At 41.6% G+C, this 24,194-nt stretch overlaps 1 protein-coding gene across 1 annotated transcript in view; it reads right to left on the reverse strand.

The window, feature by feature from the left end:
* Nucleotides 1-1,037: 1,037 nt before the first annotated feature.
* Nucleotides 1,038-24,194, reverse strand: part of adamtsl4 (ADAMTS-like 4) — a 37,006-nt gene continuing 13,849 nt past the window's right edge. The window contains exons 5-17 of the mRNA XM_083919076.1: nucleotides 18,095-18,197; nucleotides 10,849-10,988; nucleotides 10,187-10,391; nucleotides 9,556-9,740; nucleotides 7,596-7,749; nucleotides 6,733-7,017; nucleotides 6,409-6,538; nucleotides 5,493-5,697; nucleotides 4,775-4,948; nucleotides 4,385-4,564; nucleotides 3,860-4,039; nucleotides 3,584-3,731; nucleotides 1,038-3,493 (exon numbers count right to left, since the gene is read on the reverse strand). Coding sequence (XP_083775202.1) covers nucleotides 3,363-3,493; nucleotides 3,584-3,731; nucleotides 3,860-4,039; nucleotides 4,385-4,564; nucleotides 4,775-4,948; nucleotides 5,493-5,697; nucleotides 6,409-6,538; nucleotides 6,733-7,017; nucleotides 7,596-7,749; nucleotides 9,556-9,740; nucleotides 10,187-10,391; nucleotides 10,849-10,988; nucleotides 18,095-18,197 — 2,220 coding nt within the window. The 3' untranslated portion in view covers nucleotides 1,038-3,362. The remainder of the gene's footprint in view (nucleotides 3,494-3,583; nucleotides 3,732-3,859; nucleotides 4,040-4,384; nucleotides 4,565-4,774; nucleotides 4,949-5,492; nucleotides 5,698-6,408; nucleotides 6,539-6,732; nucleotides 7,018-7,595; nucleotides 7,750-9,555; nucleotides 9,741-10,186; nucleotides 10,392-10,848; nucleotides 10,989-18,094; nucleotides 18,198-24,194) is intronic.

Below are 24,194 nucleotides of genomic sequence, written 5' to 3' on the forward strand. Positions count from 1 at the left end.
TATCATTTAAAACCTGCACATGATTGATAATGTATATGCAGATTGTAGTATTTTTATACTCGCTATATCCAAATGTGATTGACTCTGCTGGGCCTGTCCACTGGTACTCCAGCATCCAACCCTCCCACTCTTGCAACTGCACATTATACTTGCCTCTTATACCTTTTATAGCTCTCCATGATTTAAGAAATTCTCAGTCGACTAACACTTGCACGTTTTTTGACGAATTTGATCGACAAAACTGCGTTTCTCCACAACTAATCATGCAAAAGCACCACTTTATATGTTGTGTTTACCAAAGATTTGCTCATATGTTTCTTGGAAATAAGTCATTCAGCATGAAAAAAAGCATAAAAAACTAATTGACTAAAGGGGGGGCAAACTTTTTAACTGAACAAAGTTGCTATATCCTTTAAACCTTCAAACTCTTCTGTCCTGCTTTTACTCTTTTTTATCCTTGGTTCTACTCAACTCACCACTACATTTACACATCAGGCATTAAGACTTATCTGACATTTTAACTTGGCAAAGAACGCTTTTTCGTATTGTGCACTGTTGGCTTAGACATAATGAACTAGATTTTGAAATGATGCCTTCGTATCAGACATTGAAACACCATATTTTAAACAAAAGAATCTTCATGTTTATTCGTGAACTTCAGGCCCTATAAGTTTTTTATTGCGGTATTAATAGACTGTACACATTCTCATTTGATTACTGATCTAACTGATTTATGGTGCTATTTTGGTTAAGTAACAGATTATATACCTCAAGAGATTTCCTGGTGAAATAATTAAATACATTATAATAATCAAGCAAAGCCTTTCTCATTCAACATTTTGACAAAGAATAACCCTATTCTTATTTAAAAAGAAACAACTAGCCACAATGCAGACTTGACATCAAAGACACTTACTCTGTAGGCCACTTATTTCTCTGTAGGCCACTGTATGAGACTCAACAGCGCCATCGTCTGGAGCAAACTGGCTACAATCACTGTGCAAAAGTAAACACGACACACCTCTTCATTTCTGTGTTGTTTTATTTAAAATGAAGCTTTGAGATAATATTTTTTCCACACTGCTTTTTGTTCTTGCATGATAAAAAAAAATGTCTGTGTATAAAGAATAACAATCTTATAAACTCTGGTGGTAACAGAAAATTTGCTACAGCTTCTTAAACAAAATAAATTACATGTTCTTTAGATAATAGATAAATTACTATCCTTTTTATATAAAAAGTAATTTTTACTACGAGGGATTAGAGACAATGACGCATTCAAAGCCAAGATCGCAAAGCAAAACCATACACACACACACATGAACACTCATACATGAACACACACACATGAACACACACACACACACACACACACACACACACACACACACACACACACACACACACACACACACACACACACGCATAAAAAAACTCACAAGTACAACAAAGTCACTGATTCTCTTGTCAAATGCAAAATAGTTATATGACAGTTAGATGTGAATAAATGCAGTCGACAACAACACTTCTAATAACTCTACATAAGCGCCTACAATGTTCAAAGAAATGATCGACATTAAAACATATCTGACAAATATACAGACTCCTCACCTTTGAGTGGGCAGGGTGTAATGTGTGTGTGTGTGTCTTCATGGGAGGTGTGGGAAGAGAAAAAGCGCAAAGTAAAAACTGTTTTTATATCAGAGTAAGAGAGAAAAAAAGCATAGAGTACTTACACACATATACAGAGTTTTTTTTTACTTCCAGGTCAAAGCAGAATGATTGCATTTTAACCGTATCATAAGCTAACTTATTATAAGACTACTGTTAAGAAAGCAGCTTTCTCAGTCTACATGAGGTTTCCTAATTATGGCTTCACTGGCGCTCATAGAACAGATTCCTTGTCTCCTCCCAAGAAGGTGACAATGGATGCAAGAAGATACTGAGATGTGGTGAGGAAACAGGTAAAGATGTAATTTAATGCCTCTGTGCAGTTGTCATGGTGCTGTTATCATGGAATTGCAAAATTAGATAAGTCAGGAGCGAATCGTTCTACATTTCCACACCTGTGCATCACCAATATATTCTATATTATGCTCCTTCATTAAGATGAACACGGGTACTGTAGTTTATTTTGAGTCAATCCCACATATACCATACTTGTGTTATAAATACTAACATGTGTTAATGCGCAGCTGAAAATAGTCCCCAATCAATGCACTATTCTTTCTTGTTTAAGTGACATTTGCAACAAACTAACAGTGTCCAGCTATTTTAGTAAATTATTGACCATTACAAAAAATGAAACTGTATATTTGTGATCAGACTAATACACTTGGTTTGGTCGATTTTTGACAAGAATAAAAGCAGCGAACAGCACTTGTCACTTGATGAGTTCATTTTTTTTGTCTGATAGAGAGCAGCATCATCTTTAGTGTATTAAAAACATACCTGCATCTATGAGTCATCACAACATAGCTGTGGGATTTAACACAACTCCAACAGCTCTCTTTGAAAAGACCTACATGTATATGTAACTGACATGAATAACATTTAACATCCATGTCTAATTATCCTTCTTGTTTCGGAAGAATCTCACTTCTTCTCGCTCTGAAATATTTGGTCACTAACTGCCATGGTTACCCCACTCCTTTGGTTCATCTGTCCAAATACTAAAAAAATAAGAGGACGCTTAAGGAAATTTGTTTTGGCAAACAGAAAAAGACGTATTAGTGAGATCCTTCTGTCTTAGTTGGGGGTCTGCGCAGTAGATCTATTCCAGTAGATCTTCAGAACACGTTGTACGACAGTATACACAGTTTATCTAGCACACATGGTAATTATTCGTTCAGCACGTTTCTTTTCATAATTAGTGGTATGCATGTCTGATTTGATCTGTTTTAAGATCCCAGAGATTAAAGAGAATCTTAATTTTTTTTAATTTGCTGTTTAAACACAGCTGTGTCCTCAGTGAACACCTTCAATTATAATCTCTCAGCCTTAGAAATCAGCCTCCAAGAGTTGAAATCCCAGCAAATGCATCACTCAGCCCTGTGTGACACATTATGAACTTGATAAAGCTAATGCACAAAGTAAACAGATGCGATCTCAGTGGAATAAGCGGTTCTAAAAGACAGTATGAAATCACGTACAGAGAACTGGGAAAAGGAACCAGATGATTTCACAGTGTTTTACCTGAAGAATCAGGGGAAAATAGCTAAATGTTATCTGACGGCCACCACAAGGATTACGTTTTCTCTGGGCTGCTCATTTCTACAGACTTCTCTTTTCAGGCGTGATCAGCCGTTTCTGACCTAATCCTTGACTTCTCGCACACCTGGGCTGTCCGTACGATTGGCCGGTCAGTGCCTCTTGGCACGCTGAGCACTCTGGGTACACGATGCACAGCAGGCGGTCTTGTAATAGGAGTAGACACACAGCCTGGCCTGAACCACCATCACGCAGTTGTGACGTCGGTCCCGGCAGTTTTCATCTGTGAACAGAGAGGAGGAGTAGAGAGAGGTTAGTGTTGCTGAAGAAAAACACACACTTGAACACAACACCATCAAACAACCTTGCCCACCTGAGACTTGTGGACTGCAGGGTATTGTGTTGCAGATTTGCTCCTGTTTAGGTTTGGTGTTCAAATCACATTTATGGCTATGCTTTTTGTCTGGTGTTAGACACCGTACCTCCCTCATCTGTAATCCTTTTCCACAAGACCGAGAGCACTGAGAACAAAGAGAGTTTAAATAATATGGTCATAAATTAAAATACATCAATTATTTTGTAGAATTGTCCTGACAGATTTTGTCCAATCTGTCATATCAGTTCTCTCCCCTCTGCCCTCGTCTCTCACCGCGCTCCACTCTGTTGTGAACCAGTGTGGCTCACACTCTCCCATCTCACACTCTTGGACCGCGGCAGGCTTGTCCAGATGAGCGCACTCACTGGCTGGTGCGATAGTGAAATCATTCCCCATCTTCTTGACACAAATGATGTCTCGTCGCTGAGTTCCATTCCCACATGGGACATTACACTGGAAAAAGAGGAAACATCTCTAAACTGAGAAAACAGTAGCTATCGCCCTTTGCCCTTCTACTTCAAAAACAAACATACAAAACAACAAACAACATACAAAACCATTATAAAGGTTAGGGCTACATAAAGTATTAAATAAATAGATCAATAAAATTGTCTAGAAGCTAAAAGAAACAATGTTGGTCATTAAACAGCAATGTATTTATAGTCATACAAATGGAAACAAACCAAAACGCATAAAACCAAAAACACATTTTGAAATGACTTGCAGTGAAAACATGGACAAATGCTGTCCTTTATAAGTATTTTCTGTTTCATTCCTTTTTAATTTCCTCCATCCTACCTGTGACCAAGGGCTGCTGTACCACATGGTTGTAGGCACACAGGGACCCCCGTTGCAGGCCTTCATCTCTGCCGGTTTGTCCCCAACACAGTCCCCTCCTCCTCCACCCTCTCTGACCCCTCCTCGAGTCAGACACACCACCTCCCTCCTCTGCACCCCGGGGCCACACTGTGCCGAACACTGAGCGACAAAGTGGAAGATCATGTTGAGGATTTCTGTTAAGTGCTGTTAAGTGGATGTTTTCTTCATTTGCCTGTGTGTGTGTGTGTGTGTGTGTGTGTGTGTGTGTGTGTGTGTGTGTGTGTGTGTGTGTGTGTGTGTGTGTGTGTGTGTGTGTGTGTGTGTGTGTGTGTGTGTGCGTGTGTGTGTGTTTGTGTGTGTGTTACTCACAGTGTTGGACCAGTCAGTGAAGTACCAGTTGGTTACACAGGGGCCCATGTTGCACTCCTCGGTTCCTTGTGGGCGAACCCTGGAGTTGCACTCCTTTTCGTTCACCACGTTACCTTGATCGCTGAGGCAGCGCACGCTCCTCGTCCTCCTCCCAACTCCGCAGTCCACCGAGCACTGTGACAAACGGAGGGGGGAAAAACAAGGATGAGTATAAACAGATGGGCATGAACCTAGAGTTGATCAAATATTGGATGTGCAGCAGAAAAACAGAAACATGTGAAAAGCAAAAAAGCTGTTGGTCGGCACTGTGTGCTTTTCTTATGATTAATATTGTTTTTCTATTTACCCAAAATGTGTAACTAATTGATTGAAAAACATAAATGAACTACAATCTTAAAAACTATTTATGCAACCCCACCCATGGCAGAGAGTCATCGGGAGTCTCTTGCTTGAAAAGAACTTAATTAATTGTATGCTGAAGGAATTTTAAAATTTACGATACAGACACAGCGCCATCATTTAAAGTACCACGCCAAAATTGAAAGGAACTCCATGACACAAGCACTCTTTCTAATTTTAACCCAACTCCACCCACTCTCTCTCTCTTTCTGTGTTATGTTTGCAGATTCTGAGACACATTTCTGGTCCTCTTTTTACTGCGTACGCAGACCCTTCAGCAGATACATTTCCCAGTTGCGTACTGGTGTTATTGACCCACCGTGCTCCAGTCGGAGCCGACCTCCCAGTGGGAGCAGAGGCCGAGCTGACACGCCTGTGCGGACTCAGGTGGGGTGAGGTTGGCACAGCGCTGCGGGTGGACCATGGTGGAGCGATTCCCGAAGCTCTGCCTGCACTGGAGCTGTCTCTGCTGCACTCCGGGGCCACAGGACACACTGCACTCTGACCATGAACTGGCCTCCCAGCTGAGAGAAACAGTGATGGAGAGACAGAGAGAGGGACACGGGGAAGTGACATTTTCACACAAATATAAGACATACTGACATGCTTTGAGATACACAACGTTCTTCAATAACATCTAACAATGTGTTTCATTATAAGATGCATTTATCAGATCAGCCCGAATCATGTATGCACACACAATGATGTCATCCATTATCTAAAAATTATGAGTTTTTAGATTTCTGTAAGCATGCCGGGTCCCTTTTTGGCTTTTTAACGTGTCATTACACCACTCTATCTTTAAATAAAGGCAATCTAAACATTTTCTCTTTCATTTATGCTTTTTAACAGAGAAAATTTGTCCATTCTGTTCGTAAAATAACTAATTAAAAAAGAAATCAACTTGTACAAGAATCAGAAATGAGTGTGTTTTTTCTGGGAATTGCCCTGATGTAGGATTAATAAAGTTCATCTTATCTTAACTTATGTTATGTTATCTTGAGACATCTAAAATATAAAACAGTCATACCGCACTGGCAGATATTTTTTGTCGTCTTAAAACCTTAAAACAAAAGACTTTAAGCGTTCAAAGTAAATGGAAAAAAAGACTTAACAGTGCAGTGTACTTATCAGCTATGAAAAATGCACCAGCTTCCAAAGAATTTTGAATCATGAAATAATATGCATGATGTTTATAGATGATCTTTTTAGGGTAACTTTGTGTTTTTGCTTACAATGGTGGGCAGGGATGTACATTACAAGGCTCCTCCTCAGGAACAGGCTTGGCTGCAGAATCACACTTCCTCTCCGGGACTTCTTCGTTTGTATGGCGGTTTATACACAGAATGACTCTGTTCTGAGAACCTACATAGAGAGAGACAGAGATGGATAGATGGACATGCAGAGCAAGAAAGACATTAATTCCATGTTTTTGTACTTGCACTTAGGGGCCACTAGGGGGAGACATCAATTTATCCAACACAATTAAGTAGGAACATTTTGAGCAATGGACTAGAAATCACACATATAGGTTATAGCAGGCATTTATGAACTCTGACCTTTGCCACAGGAGGCAGAACACTCTGTGAGTCCTCCTCTCCTCCACACGAATGGTGGCTGAGTGTCCGGTGGCAGGTCAGTGCGAGGGGGGATCCGAGCATTCCTGTTGGGTGCAGAGCCTCGAGGACGTGACCTCTCAGGTGTCCATCGGTCCGAGGAAGGGGGAGAAAACACAGAGGTGGAGGAGGAGGAGGAGGAGGAGGAGGTGGAGGAGGAGGAGGGGAACGAAGGGACCGAAATAGGAGGAGGAGGAGGAGGGTCTTCCACCGACACAGTGAGAGGACCTGGGAGAGAAGAAAAAAATAGATTGACATAAAGACAAATTAGAAAGGATAGGAAAGGTGGGCTAGAGGTGAACATTGGGAAACAGACACGTGGAGGAGAAGAGAGGAATAAAAAAAGCGATAAAGAGGTGAGAAAAAGGGGAAACCTAGAATGTTGAAATACTGAGAATAAGAGGAAGCCAGTGAGTCAAACGCTAATGATGTCATGATGAGGTCAGGGTCTCATGACAGCCAACATGTGGACCAGATAGCCTCCCATCTAGGTCATACACAAACACACAAACACACTTGCAGAATAATCCCTCCCATTTGGCCCCCAACCACACCCATCCTAACCCATAAACGCGCCAATCAGTCTCATGGTACTGTTGCATTAAGTAATTCAGAAAAAAAATATCTTGAGATGTTTGATCTAGGCTTCAATTCTGCCACTGACAAGATTGAACTTTGTGCTGAACATGACTGTTCGAAGGTCAGTGTCTCTGTGCATCTGTATAAAACATGCAGGAAACAAAGGTGTCAAAAGGGTAGTCAAACAGGAAGAGGAAAATCAGAAATCTGAAGTGCGATGGACGTACTGCGAAGGGGTGCCCTCCCTTGCTCTCGCTCCCTCGGCCTCTCTCTGGGTGTCTCCCTCTCTCTTTCCGTCACTCTCTCCCTCTCTACCTCCTTCTTATCCACTGGGAGATAAAACTCATAGTCGATGCCTGGGTTCTCCTTGTGGAAAATGATCTAGAGAGCAAAAACAGGGTAAGGAGAGAAGCAAGATGAAAAGTAGCCTACGGCAAGAAACACCAGAAAACAGCTTTACGGTTCCACGTAGAGAAATGTACTTTCAATCTTATGTCTGTAACAGTTGACTCCCTCTAAAACCACAAATTGTGGATTCTTTACATCTTTGTTTATTTAAGGATTAAAGAAATAAGACACGATGTGTTTAGTGAGTTTTGGAGGTGTTGGTAGGTGCATTTTCTAACTTTAGACAGAGCCAGGCAAGCTGTTTTACCCAATCTCTGATTCTGATACTTAAAAAAGAAGTTCAATGAGAGGTCAGGGGGAGCCAAAGAACAGCCACCAAGACCCTGGCAGGGAACCAGTGTCAGGCTCAAGGATGCATCAGCAGGGTGTATACTTGCCACTATGTGTCCTCACTGTCATTTCACAAGGCTTAACATAGCCAAGGTTATCTAACTTAATCAGCTGGAGTCCCATGACAACAACATTTGATCTGCTATTTTTTGCTAGAGATGGTGGTGTAATTCACACTGTGCTCGAGAGTGACATATCTTAACTATAGGACCGACTGACATTGGAATTGGGATAATAAGATGACTCCTGTTAACTCTGGTGAAACTTTGTCATTCAATTAACTGGAATGGCAACGAAGGGATTAAAGCGAAAGACAGACTGTAAGACCATAACATATCGTTTTTACACTTGGGATTTTATAATGTGTTATATGTAATGTGTTAACCAGTAAGCTTTAGATTTTGTTACCTTTGGACGTTCAGACTAGCTATTATCAGTCTTTATGCTATGCTAAGCTAAGCTAAAGCTAAAGTAAATAGTCTACATATATGAAATAACCACATGGTAACCACAAGCCTATTTGTGTATACTCCTGTGTGAAGTAAATACTTAATGCAAAGGCATCAATTTAATGATTTTATTGGACACAAGGATCAGCATGTAAAGCGAAATTACAAAATATTCCTATATCTACCCTATTGGATAATTAAAACCAAAACGGCGATTTTTAAATGATATTCCCTCATTAGTCTATTTCAGATAAAATTTTCTGAGTATTTTGAGTTAATGTGCTTGTTATTGTCAATTTCGACAACATAATTGTGAATTACAATATCTTGATATATGATTTTAAACGATACGATTGCATTGATAGACGAAAAATGGCCATACTGAATTAACCCCAGCCCTTTTCCATAGGTTTTTCTGTGGTCAAACTTTTGTGCCATCGGTATCAAGGCTCTAAAGATAGACTTGTGCTTCTATTTTTCTATCCAACAATTTATTTTCCAGCATGTAATGAGCAGTAAAGCCTCATTGTGCCAATGGCATGTTTATTGACTTTTAGTCTTTTTATGTCTTATTTCAAAATCCCATAAAGCCTTAAAAATGCAGGTGATTCAAGCGAAGATTAAACTTTGGATTTTGTGGATGTTTGCTATTTTTACCCCTTTCTTCCCTGTAGCTACTGGATGTAAAGCTGCAGATGACTTCTGTTCTTTAATAAGATCTTAGTCTGAGGTTAGAGCTGTTATTATTAAGCACCTGGTAGTCTCATGTGGCTCAGGCTAAGCTTAAGCATAACTCTCTTTATCCCATAATAATACTAAAATAAAGCAGCATATCTGGAAGATCTTGACAGAGAGCAGGAAAGCATAGCCTCGGGCTTACGACAATGTTATAGAGATGTGAAATAGTCGGTGTAAACACATGTCTATATGTTTGAGATTCTTATCATTACCTTAATTTGGCCTCATGTTTGCTGACAGGGCTAAAAGAAACTGTACTTACATATAGCTGTAGCTGTGTGGTGGTGGGTCCTGGAGCCCTGAGGGACTCGCCTTTCTCTTCCTCCCCTTCTGCCTGTGCTCTAGGTCGGGTGTAGGTGAAGGTAGTCCCTCCTGCCTGATACTCCCCTGGAGGGTCCACAGCCCAACGCCCGTTCACCACTGAAGCCCCTGTGCCACTCCTCATGGCTGGGGAAATGAGGGTAAAATGTTAGAAGGTCCAGCGGCAGGAATGGAGCAATATTTGGGTTAAGTTTTCTTTTCTTATTTTGACCTTGTTTAGTCTACATACTAAATTGGGGAATTCTTAGGAAAACCCCAAACAGCTCAAACAAACTCTCAGACAGACTAGCACAGACTTTGGAGTGCTGTCTCATTACCAAACAGGAGGACAAACACTCACACATACACACTTCACTGGTTCCGTATGGGCTCTAACAATAGACGCTTTATCTGCTCGGAGCCTGTGAGACCACAAAATTTACAGTTCAAGCCAACACACACGTGCTCATGGGCCAAATCTCATTCCCAAATCTGCAATTCTGAGCTGCGATTATTATTATGTAAAACATTTTTTTAAAGTGTGTGTGTGTGTGTGCGTGTGCATGACACCGTTTGTTTCTATTAGTTCTTACCCAGGTAATTAGGACTGGCTCGTCTCTCTGTGATGTTAATGAACGTAGCTCCAGGTGGCATGTCCAGGATTTTGTGGTAACCAAGGGGAACGGTGGCATTCTGGAAGCTTCCCGTCACCTTTTGACAGGAACTCTCCCGCCCACCACACACGCCACACTTGTCAATCACAGAGGCAGAGCCTAATACCCCATCGCAACCCTCGGTCTGGCAGGAGAAGAAGAAGGTGAAAAGATCTGAGTGATGGGTCAGACAATGAGGGGGGAAAAAAAGTGGGGTAGAGGACCAAGTGAGATGTGGGAGGAGGGGTGGTGACAGAGCGCAGAAAAGCTATTCCAGTGTGGTTGACATTTCACATCCACAGCCAGTGTTTACTTCACTGTTGTTTGTGTAAATTGGTAACTGTTGCTGGCCAGATTCCTGCCAGAAAGAGAAGTGGGGAATATGGGCAAAATCTGAGAGTGCAAATGAGAGAAAGAGGCAGAGAACAGAGGCCCCGAAGCAGGGTAATAAAAAAAGATTGGAGACACTCTGAATCTGAATGCCAGGATTAAATCAGCCTCCAGACTGTGAGACTTCTGGACTTTGTCAACTCCGGTTAGACAGGATGGAGTTGGGCTCAGACACCTGAAGCTACCACACATGCACATTTAAATGCACTCACCAGACATTGCCCCTCTACACACACGTCGTTGGAGCTGACATTGAAGCAGGGCGTCCCGTCTCTGACACGCTCGGCCTGACGGACATAGAAACGATAGCCAGCAGGTCTGCAGGTCAGCTCACACTGTTTCTCCGCACCAACTGCAACACAAATACGGAGTAAAGGAGTATTATTGCACGGTGTATTGTTTAAAAAGTGCGTGCGACTGTGAGATCTTCTGCAGGAGTCTGTGTAGTTTCTTTGTGCGTCTGCCTGGCGTGGAGAAGACCCAGCTGTGCGATGAATGTCTTTCCATGTGGTTTCCCCGACGGTCAGACAGCACCAGAATGATTAGCTATTTCCCCCGCTGCTCACTTCACTGCTGCACCTTCCCAGGAGATACATACCCAGGGGAGAGGTGTAAACATAAGCCTGAGGAAAGTTTGATTTATGAGAGGAACCCAATGGGCACACACAGCAGGGAAAGATGTACTTGGAAAAAGAGAACAGAAGGGAAGAATAAGAGAAAGAGAAGACAGCTTCAAGGTAAAAGAGGAAATTAAAGTCCTTCAGTACCGAGAGAATAGGCAGACAAATACACGAGCGGAGAATACAGAGGATCTCATTACAGAATGAAGGGTGGGGTGCAAGCAAAAAATGTGGAGAAAGAAGAGTGTCTGTGTGGCGAAATACAATAAGCTGGTATTAAAGAACATCTTGGAAAAGAGGCTTATTTGCTTTCCTTCCGAGTGTGAAATGAGAAGATATCAATCTTATGTCTGTAACAGTTGACTCCCTCTAAAAACACAGATTTTTTACATCTTTGTTTATATAAGGATTAAAGAATCAAGACACAATGTGTTTAGTGAGTTTTGGAGGTGTTGGTAGGTGCATTTTCTAACTTTAGACAGAGCCATGCTAGCTGTTTACCCAATCTCTGATTCTGATACTAAAAAAATGAGAGTCCGACAATGCAATAAAATAAAATGAAAAGAAACTTAAAAATAAAAGAAGGCAGAAAGACATAAAGGGATGGGTGATAAAGACAGGAAGGGACAAAGAGTGGCTCCAGTGTTCGTCATCCTCTTTGAGGTTACAGATTGGGGGCCTAACTGGGGTTAAAGGCCTTAGGCAGAGCTGGTGTGTGTGTGTGTGTGTGTGTGTGTGTGTGTGTGTGTGTGTGTGTGTGTGTGTGTGTGTGTGTGTGTGTGTGTGTGTGTGTGTGTGTGTGTGTGTGTGTGTGTGTGTGTGTGTGTGTGTCTGTGTGTGTGTGTGTGTGTGAAATAGAGCTATAAACATGAGCTTATTGCATGAGTAAGGGGTCACAGATAAGGTAACCAGGAGTTCAAAGGTTAAAAGGACAAATTCTGTGCTTCTGTAATTATGACATCTCACTGAGGTGTTATATTTCTCCGCAAAATTACGAAAGAAATGTGACCACTAACGAATTCTATATAACAGTATGACACAGTCCATAGGTGACTTGGCTGGTAACCGTAGGGTCGCTGGTTCAAGTCCCTGTCTGGACCATGTATGGAGCATGGACTGGTGGCTGGAGAGGTGCCAGTTCATCTCCTGGGCACTGCCGAGGTGCTGTTGAGCAAGGCACCGAACCCCCAACTGCTCGGGGCGCTGGTCACTGGCAGCCCCCTCGCTCTAACATCTCTCCTTAATTGCATGTATAGGTCCTGGTTGTGCATGTGTGTATTTCGGGCCTGTGTGTGTAACATGTGTAATAGTAAGAGTGAAAAAATTAAATTTCCCCGTGCGGGATAAATAAAGTAATTCTTCTTCTTCTTCTTCTTGTGGTTAAACTGCTAGCAAGTATCTTTAAAGCAGTCTGAAAAATATGCTTTCTCCCCAAAACACTGTGTTTTGTGAAATATTTTGACATTTTAAAAGTAATCAAATTGCAGTTCTGATATTGCAACAATGCCGCTTTTATATAATAACACCGAAGATTGTTTCGCCATGGAAAGATCTCCTCGCCCGCTTCAATAAGTCATCATCAGCAGGTAACCCAAAGCCGCTGCCATCTTCAAAGTCAAGATCTTAATAGGAGATAGCTGAGAACAAAGACTAAAGGTCAAATACCAGATCCCTGCTTTCACCTTGTGTGTCCAAGTATGTAGTGAAGGCAAAGTAAATCCATATGCTTTCACAAAATCTCGGTTCCTTGAAATGTCTACGTTGAAGTACAACTACGCTTCACCAGGTACAAGTCACACAAGTAAACAAACGTGAATATAACAAATCTCCAGACAGAACATTTTTATTTAGTTGGTTTCCATTTCACCAGGACACCACAGAACAGAAGGATACAAAGTATTTAAGTGGGAGGGCTAAGTGACTCAAGCATTATCTCAATGACGAAGAACGGATGTACTAGGTATGTCAATTTGCTTATAAATATATTCCGGAAATGTAGCCGTGGTCCTTCAGCATAGGTTAACATCGGCTCAGCAATAATGAAGGGAAAAGTAGCAGACTCATCAGCTTACGTTGTTGCTGGAAACATGTATGAAAATCCTGTAAAATTATCTAAAACTTCAGAAAAGTAAGTGCTTCACTAACATACAACAATATGTCATCAGCATATGCGGAAATTCTCTGATTCTCTGAGATTTAAAAAATGTGGGAACAAAATGTCTTTCATTTAGAAAAAATACATTAGTAGTTAAAAAATTAAGATGATTTTACTGTTTTTAAACAGTTTTATTTTTGTCAGACCTTAAGATGACTCGGACATTTAGCAGTTTCCTGTATTAGGATTTAGTGACAAGGACACGGCTCTTTTAAAATACTTGCTATTACAAAAGTGGGATAAAAATTGTATTTGAATTTATTTTACTAATATATTTTATAAATTTAACTGATTTTGTTGAACACATGTTGTTAGCTGCATATAACTACTGTACAATAATGTGTGTGAAAGCATGAGGACTTCCCATTATTGACATCCAAATGAGCCAAACTTTCTTAAACTCTCCACTTATTTCCACCATTCTTTCGCTACTGTCTGATAATTGCAGCGAGACAGATATACAGTACATATTTAGAAAGAAAAATGAAGGCAGTGTTCCCACCCTCTCTCTCTCTCCACCCTTGTTCTGTCTGTCATAGTTATCTTTGAGAGATTAGACTGGAGACAGTGACAGAAAAGAGAGGGGAAGACGTGTTGCCACTCATCTACTCTCTGCCTCTCTGTGTATGCTTCCTCCTCACCTCCCTCACTCTCCATCTCCTCTTCCTCCTGCCCTGAAGTCATGTTTGAATACTCTCAAACTCCTAATCATCTTTCATTATTCTCTCTATTTTAGCCCCTTTATCTTACAATTGTCTCTACTCCTCTTCTCTGTTTCTCTCTTTGCCTCGATCTCTTACACTGTCTCTCTCTCCCTCTCTCCCTCTCAGAGCTTAGTGTTCAGACAGTGGAATATATGTTGTCTAAATATACTTCCCCACTATCTCTCCGTCTAAACAAACTCCAACAGGGAGAGAGAAAGAGAGAGGCAGTGGGACAGGAAGAGGGGAGGATGGGTGCGCAGAGAGGGGATGAGGCCTGAAAAAAAGGGAATATTCCAGTAAAACAATACCTACACGTGCAGAGCTTACATAACTAGAGAGGTACTGCTGCTCAGAGTGCAGCTTGTTTGGGGGGAAACATTAGCACTAAACTGAATCACTCCTGTGGTTTCTAACCGTAGTGGCAGCTTTAAAGTTTAACTTTACAGTTCCAAACCAAAGGCCACGGCACTTTGCAGTTCATACATAACAGGGCTGTCACCTTGGAGACAAAAAATCAAAATCAAACACTGAGTAGCGAGAGACTACACATTTTAAAATAAATACTTTGTAAAACACATGCAGCGCTGAACAAAGTCCTAAACAGATGAGTGCAGCTGGAGAGGGAGCACACGCACACGCACACACACACACACACACACACACACACACACACACACACACACACACACACACACACACACACACACACACACACACACACACACACACACACACATACACACACACTACGCGCAGCCTCCAGTGTGTTGATGGGAAGTTAGATATGAAGGTTTGGGTTGTAGCCAATGCGACCGGACTGACGTAAACAGTGCGATACAGTTTACTTAGCAGAGTGGAAAAGGATCATCTCCAGCCCAAATCGAGTGTGTCCGACCCAGCTGACGTCATCTGCAAATACCTAACACATACAAGACTGTATCTACTCCCATCAGAGTCCTCAACACAAATTAATGTGACATCTTCCATTTGGCGGCTTATTTTATCCCAAAAATCGCAGAAATGTAACAACTGTGTTTCTAATGCCATAACCACGATTTACTGATGTACCAACCCCCCACCCCCCATACAAGAGAATGTCTGTTTTTCTTCCTGTCCTCTCTCTCTGTTCGACCTTCTCCTTTTCCCAGCGGATCTTAAGGAGGTGCTGTTTGAAAAAAGCTTGCGTGGGGCAGGGGGCAAGGGCGCACAGCAGAAAGAGAGAACTTAAGAGCAGCTCAATTCAGGATGAATACAGTAATCTCCCTCTTTCCCCTCACAAACACACAGAGACAGGGGGGTGGTGGGTTAAAGGAAAGCCCCTGTGTGTGTTTATGCAGACAGCTCGACTCCAGCTGATACTTCTGCTATTGGCTCCTGGTACAGATGTACAGCATACGTTTTTTAGATCGGCCTGCATCCTCAAAGCCTGATACTCCTCTGACAAAACCATAAAATATCAGAACAGCCGTTAAGGTTTACTCCCTCTGTGTTGACCTTTTACACAAATGATAGAAATAAGTTATGAAATCTATCCATTATACATAAACACTTCACAGGGGGGATAGCCTGCTCATACCGGGAGAGAGGCGACCTGAGTACATCCAGGACACTCACATTCGTATAAATAGGAATGCTTTTCAATACCACGTTTCAAAACAAAACAATGTCTACATTTGGCATTATTGAAAGTATCGAACCGATAAAGAACTGCAGATTTTCTACCCAAGGAGGCACAAATGACACAACAGGGAAGAAAATCCGCTGTGTGTTGGAATGTGAATTTTTGTGAACCAGCACTGTGTGCAGGTTGTTAATGCCGTGGTATTGAGTATCTTTATGATAATATTGTATCAAAGTTTAAAATTCTGGTACACTGACAAGCTTTTACTGTAAGAAAAATGTGTCTACCATTAGAGATGACTCTTAAGTATATCTAGGTGGTATTGTTTTCCCCTTGTGTCTGTATGTGTGTGTGTGTGTGTGTGTGTGTGTGTGTGTGTGTGTTTGTTTGTGTGTGTGTGTGTGTGTGTGTGTGTGTGTGTGTGTGTGTGTGTGTGTGTGTGTGTGTGTGTGTGTGTGTGTGTGTGTGTGTGTGTGTGTGTGTCATCAGGGCAAAATGTGGTTCTGGAGACATCTACTGTAATAGGAAACACCACAGAGACGGTTTTGAGGTTTTTGCCAGGGGGTTTATATGTCTATCCAGGTTTTGTCACCGCGATGGTGCAAAATGCAATCACAAAACTTTATAGTTGTGTAGTTGACATCAAAATGAATGCAGAGTTCGAAGATCGGTGTAGTCTGAGCAAGGGCGCCGGAAGTAGGGGGGCAGAAAGTAGGAAAGGGGCCTTAGCGACCCCCCACCACCACATTGCCACGTAATATTACAATATGGTCTCTAGTTTAATTAATTTCTTGGTTCGCCAGCTAATTTATTCACTGGATTACACAAAACAGACATTCCCATCATCTTAATTTATCCAAAACTATCTTCTTGGTTGATTTAGCAGAAAATGTACTCACAAAATATATTGTTACAAAATTGCAATACATCATAATAACCTTTGGCTGTCTAATGTCCAACTTTCTTTATCAGCTACTCACTAACTTTGTCTGCTGTTTTGTGCTGAGCAGGTTATGTACAGTGGCTTTATCTGAGCATGTGCACTGAAAACAACTGCCTGCTGCATCTGGAAACGAGGCAGACAAGATAGGGAAAGTAAGCGTTGCAGGTCGTAAAACAAAAACAATTGGCCGAAAGGCGCCAATATGCTCCTAAGTGCAGAGTCGGGTGATATTTCTCTGTGGGTTCAAAACTATGAGCAGTGTCTTCATGACATCTTGTCTGCGTTACGTGCTCTGCTGTGTTTTTATTTCTGTGTATATTGTGCATATTTGTGCATTAAGACGCAGACAGAATAAAGCCAAAACACTGTATGTGGTCGGTGTTGCGGAACTACTGTAGTGTGTCTGGCTCTACACAGTATGTGTTGAGAAATTTCAGCCAGCTGATACAGTATTCACAAGTGGAAAGACAGATACAAAAACATACATGCACAAACATTTTTCCACATGCTATCTCAGTTCCATTAAGCCATTCATCTACTGTACAAGCATACGTTCCAATAAATACACAGAGACTTATACACTTATGTCTTAGTCTAATGACAAATACTGTTGATAACATCTCACAGCTGTGTTTCTCTCTACTCTCTCTCTCTCTCTCCCTCCTCCAATCTCTCACTCCCAACCCCCCGCATGTTTGCCCTCTTCTTTCTATCAACGCTTCCTTTCTCTGAAATTCCTCAAATATCTGTTAAGTGTTTTCTCTTTCTTTTCCCTCCAGCATTGGAAAGCAAAGATAAACAGCCACAATCTCCACTGCGCTGAACTATTGTACAGTTAACACAAAAGTAAACAAGCTTGCAGACACGCTCACACTTACAGCTCGGAGAAACACACGCACAAGCCACGTTGTTTCCCTTTGTTCCCAGTGGTCATGTGACAAAAACACTTGCATCCCATCACCTCTCACCTCCCCTTCTCTGTGTTTCTCTGTCTGTCTTTATCTCACTCAGTAGGAATCTGTGTGCTTAGTCAGAGCTGGGAGGAGAAACTTGGCAGGAGAGGAAGAGAGATGTTGGACAAACGAGAGGAAAAAGAGTGTTTTTGTGCAAAGAATAAAAGCAAACTGAGTTCCAGTCATTCTCTTTTCCTCTTGACTCTCACCACCCTTGACGCTTCATGTACTGCAGGCCAATGAGAGGAGGGATTGTGGTGGGTTGGGCATGCAGCAAAACGCCTTCCAACACACTAATACCAGAGCAACATATAACTCACTTAATCACACATTTTACTGATGCTTTTTCAACCCTCCCTCCCCTCCCTTCTTTGAGCATTTAATTCTAGCAGTAAGCCTATAATTATCACATTGAACCACTGTGCAGCTAAACTGCCGTGAGTGTGTTAACTCAGTCCTCACCCTCAGTGAAAGGTTCCCAGTTGTAGAGGCGACCCATGAACTCCTGGGTGTTAAAGGCTGCGCACTGCTCTGCCCTGGAGTCCAACGTACCTCCTCCACACACCTGGAGGACAGAAACACAGCGAGAGTTTAACATACAGCGCCACACATTCAACTTTTATGAAATCACCCGGCCATTAAAACAGAGGTTGTTAAGCTCCCACTCTCTGGAGAAGTAAGGGTGGAGTGGACTGTTGTTGAGGAAAAACAGCTAATAAGAAGGGGAAAATTAATTTGAGATCCTATACAGTAGGTAACACGCCATACTGTACCAACACACACACACACACACACACAGCTTTTGGCAGCTCGCGAGTGCATTAGAACCACATGGAAATAATAGATTTTTTGGAAGCGGCTGTTCCCATAAATCCACCATGGTTCTGAGTGCATGACCACAGAATGTGATGTGTGTGTCTGCGTGTGTATTTGTGTATATGAGCACATGTCAAGCTTGTGCTCGTTCAAGCAGAGTCCTTATGGAGCCATATCGTGGAAAGAGTTTTAACATACCTGCACTTAAATGACAGCTGAAACATCAGGCGGACACAACTTTGCTGGTTTATACTCTGACAATAACTCACATTGCCCCAGTCATGTGGGACACACAAAAGCACAGACACACACACTCCATGTTATGCTTCTTTATGCTTCTACTCTGCTACACTTCAGAGGGAAATGTTGTATTTTTAAGCCATGTCAATCTGCCCACTTCTTTGGTCCAGACTGAAATATCTCAACAACTATTAGGTTGATTGCCTTTAAATTTGTTACAGATACTCATGTTCCCCAGATGATGAATCCTCATCAGATCAATAAACCACATAAACCTTTTCTGAAAAAGGGTCCAATGTTCCCCAGTCACAAACAAAGCGGGTAACATAGGACCTTTTTTGGGAAAAGGGTCCTATGTCACATACAATGCGGGGAACATAGGGACCTGGGAACATAGGAAACGGGGAACATAGGTATGCTCCCCTAGCAGCCAGTTAGCTAAACTTATCATCAAAACTGCAAACAGGATGAAAAGCAAGCTCTGTCCGAAGGTAACAAAATCTACCTACAGCACTTCTACAGTTCAATAATTAACACCATAAAGGTGCCCGTAGCCTAGGTGCTTCTGGTCTTTGTGCTAAGCTAAGCTAACTGATAGCGTTAGCTTCATATTCAAATGACCGATTGGCCTATGAGTGGTGACTGAGCGTATTTCCCAAAGTGAATCAAGTTCATCGTTGCATCTAGACATTTCTACTAGAACATGTTTACTCTCTAAACACAGGTGTGCAGCATAATGACTCTCACACACACACACACACACACACACACACACACACACACACACACACACGCGCGCGCACGCACGTAACGTGACTCGCGAGGAGATTGCATTGCACACACAAAATTAATATGACTCGCATGGGCAACAATTCATATTTCAGGATACCATAGATATCGTAGCTTCTACAACTCTTAGAGTTTATGAAACCGTGATGGTATGTAACCGTGGTAACCGTTATGGCAAAATCTGTTAACCCCGACATCCCTACATTGTTTTTAGTATAGTCGGCTACAAGTATAAATTTGAATGTAGGATATTGCTTATAATGGACAGGTTTTTTTTAGATTTATGTACTTTTACATAATTAAAGGATATGAACCCTTCTTCAAATGCTACACACACACACGCACACACACACACACACACACACACACACACACACACACACACACACACACACACACACAAAACCCACTAAGTGTACAGCACTGTGATATACAGCTGGCTCAAACTCAAATGCATTCTCACATGCAACACACAGAGCTCTCAGATTTCCTTACAACTCTAATCTCTTTCAGACCCACAATCATCTTGTCTTTCACTCCTCTCATTCTTTGATTCGTTCCTCTTTCTTTTGTTTTTTTTTGTGGATCTCTCTCCATTCACACAGCTGTCACAAACAGCTGGAAAGTTCCAAGTCACTCATTTGGGGAGACAAGAGCCAGGGAGGAGTCGATTGTACAGACACACACACACACACACACACACACACACACACACACACACACATACTCAGTCACAGATCAATGGTTCCCATGTGAACCAGCCTCTGTGACAAAGTGTAACTAAAAGTCTCACATGGATAAACCGTCAAAGCATGCTCTCATTGACACTGGCCTTTCTGGATTTCACACTTTCACTGTGTTGTGTAAATGTGAGTAAAGGAATGTACATCACTCTCTGTCACAAGGCACTCATAGGGATCATCTGTTACTTCTCTTCTAGTTGAGTGTGAAACCAGCTCATGAAACTTTACGCGGTACACTCCATCACAGTTTCACACTGCTGAAACAGACTTATTTATGTGTTATTTATGGACAATATGTTATAGTGTGGTTTAGGCCTCTTATACAGGCGTGAGTGTTTGAGCAACATCCACTGAATACATATGTACTATGTACATTATACATAAATAAAGGCAGCACTTGAGGGTCAGTGTACATATGTGACCTGAGGTTTTTAAGTAAGCGTGTAAATCTGCCTGGATGTGTGTGAAATGCGGTTGGTAATGGGTGTAAATATTTCTGCAGGACATAAACATGTCTGGCCCCATTTCAAACTGGACAGTTTCTGTGTATATGGGTTCCTGTAAGACCATAAACAATGACTGGACAACAATCCCAAAGACACAAACAAGCAGGGCTCCACACTAACAGTTGCCAGGTGGCCATTGGCAATCAATTCTTGGCCTTTGGTTTCCACCATTTGAACCCATTTTTTAAAGTCTCCCTCCACTCAAACATATATTTTCTTCATGTTCCTTAAGGTGAATGTTTCAGCATCACTGTGCAAAATGTTGTATGTGCAGTTTCAACTTATACAAGTGTGATGGAGAAAGTCGTAAGTGCACAAACACTGGGAATTAGCTCTCAGTGAAGTAGGAGAGAAGAGTAGATAGACCTTTTAATGAGGTAGAAGGAGTAGATACCTTTTTAAAGATTTCAATGTGGAAATGTTTCTTTTTTTGTGGAAAAAACATACCAGATACAGTACACATCACTGTTCCACATAGACTATTTATATATGTCTATATAGCTGTTACATTACAGTCAGAACTGGAACCAGACTGCATGTGACAACCCTCTGTACATGCATTTCCTTGCATGTGCAAAGGCAACTGCTTTAGCGACAACAGCGAAGCAATTTAAGTTGTTTGACTGTGGGGTGAGAAGTTCAACTAAACCGTCAACATCCCGAACACACGTGCAAAATAATTTAACTGCTGAAAAAACAGATGAATGAAAAACAAAAAGGAAATGTGTACATTTTTGGGTCGCTTCATGTCACAGTTTCATTATTAGGTAGACATTAAACTGCATAGTATCTCAAAATGTAAGTTGACTAAAAATGTCAACCTTTTTTACAGTTTTTCGGCAACAAAAAGCTTGTGCCTGGCAACCATTTTTAAAAGTTAGTGTTGAGGCCTGTCAGGGATGGAGTGTATGCAGCTACAGGATGATACAGTACAGAAAAAAACAAAGAGAAAGCGCTCCCATAAAAGACAAAAAGAAGGAATGTAAAATGAAAAGAGGAATGTAAGTAAAAGTCAAGTGTGTTGCATTCATGCGTTGGTGATTGTATGAGTGCTACAGGGCGAGTGGATTCTCTTCCCAAAAGAGAGTTTAGGGTGTGTAAAAACATCGGGAGGCTAATGGACTGAATGGAGGACGGAGGGAGGGGGGAAAAAACTGGTGTTTCATGGCTCTGGAGGAAAAGTGTGTTATTGTAAGGACTTGTATACTTTAGTGTTCCCTCATTAACTGGGTTGAGTGCAGAGTTAGGGGGGTCTCCCTGTAACCGTGAACAGAACGAGTGGTGACAGGATGAGAGGGTGAAAGGGAGGGTGGCAGTTATTGAATGGGCCGAGGGGAAAGAAAAGAAGTAAAGAGAGCCATGGCTTTTACAGAAGCAAAATACTTAAAGACAGGGTGATGGAAGGTGGTGTGTGGTGAGGGAAAGGCAGCGAGGATGAGTCTGGGCCTGTGGATGAAATCAAAACACTCAAACCACAAGTCATCAGAACCGTGTTTTAACAATGTTTTTAAACAAGTTTGTTGCTTCAGTTTATGAAGCTGTGTAGCAACTAACAGCACAGTAAGTCAGCCTACATAACACTGGAAGATTTCTAAGAATTGGAAATATCTCTTGGAACTCTGATTCAATAAGACAATTGTTATTATTTTGGCCTTTAACCTTTATTTTTGTCACTGGAGATATAAACAGGAAATGAGGGAAGATAGACTGAAATCGCTGATTTGGATCTTAATCACTAAAGCCTTATTCTCACATGACCTCGTGATTTAACCCCTTTTAACCCCTTAAATTACACATATGGCAGATTTGCACAGGATAAAGCTCACAGACGAGTACTAGAGGTCCCCAGGAAATACTATTCCAGTGTGAAAAGGGTTTAAATCACTAAAGTTGTCATTATTTTTTACTTTGCATTGATAAAGCTGTCATGTAATATAGCCACAGCACATACTTCCAGATTTAAATCCAAATCTTGCTAATTCTTTCACATTTGAATTGTGTACAGCTGCTTGTGTTTAGACTAGTTTTAACATTTGAGAACTTCAGCTTCTTTTGTTAAATACATTTTTTCTTTGTTGAAAAACATGTTCATATTTCAAGTGTGGCACTTAGAAAGGATTGTTTTGAGGTATACCTAGCCTTATTTAAACAGTAAATAATTAAATGAATGTTTACTAATAGAATTGAATGGCTTACTAATACTTTTCATTTCTTTTTGGTTAATATTGATTAGAGGAAAATAACTACAGCCTCTTCCAACGTGGGACTTGTTTTTTCTATTTCTGGTTATCATTTGCACTCCACATGGCAATTAATCAGTTATGATAAGGTTAGGCTCACTGAAGTAATGACTGAGGCCTAGAAAAACTGCGACTCCATTACTAAAAGGAAGTCTGATGGGGCAAGAAACACGAGTGGTCAGACAGGATGTAAACAAGCAGTTAAGCCGGATTAAACTAAACCACTTTAGAGGTAAAACCAAAAGTGAGTGTAAACAAAACACTAATAATAATCCCTTATTGCACAGACCCAATTTGTATAAAACAGTGAATTATTTTTTTTTTTAATGCTATGACTTCTCACTCACTAATATCACAAATTATTCTTTGAATACAATTACAGTATTTCTTTATCGGTAAGAAAACATGTAAGAAGCATGAAGTGTAAGGTATGAAAACTCACTGCTACTGTCTGACAAGGCGAAAACGTGAAAGATGGATAGCAGGGTGAAAGAGAGCAGGTGAAAGAAGAGTGAATACAGCTGAAAGAGAGACAGACAGTCAGTGTTTTTGTATGGGAGCTGTGAAAGTTACAGATGTGTTTTACAGCCAGGGAGGGGGCAGGAGAGAAAGGGTCTGTGGGCAGTATATATAGGAGCATGTGAAGGAGCAGGAGGGGATTACTGCCTGAGGGCTAAACGCTTTGTACTGTGTGCACACACGCAAAAGTGCCACACACACAGCAGCCAATCCTGGTCACACATAACACTCCAGCGTGAAACACAAACACGAACCCAGACAAGACTAATGAGTTTTGAGGAGGAACAGATTACGAGGAAAGCGGGAACCTTTCACCGCATGTGTGTTTCCGTAGGGGAAAGCCCAGGTGACACGTCGTCATTCCCCATGCAGGTCTCTGCCTGCACAGCTGGCCGTATCGCCTCAATTCCTCAAGGTTAAGGCTGGCCGGTCATTCCTTAAGCATTACTGCGACATTACACAGACAAAACAACTGACCGTTGGCCTCTGCAGCCATAAATCAACACACTCCACCCGTCAGGATGAATCACTGCATACATGCACACAAATCCCTGACATATGTTAATATGTGTGCGTATGTGTTTGTCCTCGGCGATTAACATTCTCCGGCTAATCTTGTGACCGTGGCTGTGTGTCGGCGCTTTGCAGGACACCACCTAACTCTCAGCCTTGACCCCGAGGCGGGGGGTTTGGTGGGGGTGGGGGTGTC

Source organism: Echiichthys vipera, assembly GCF_963691815.1.
Source record: "Echiichthys vipera genome assembly, chromosome: 8".
NCBI lineage: Eukaryota > Metazoa > Chordata > Actinopteri > Perciformes > Trachinidae > Echiichthys > Echiichthys vipera.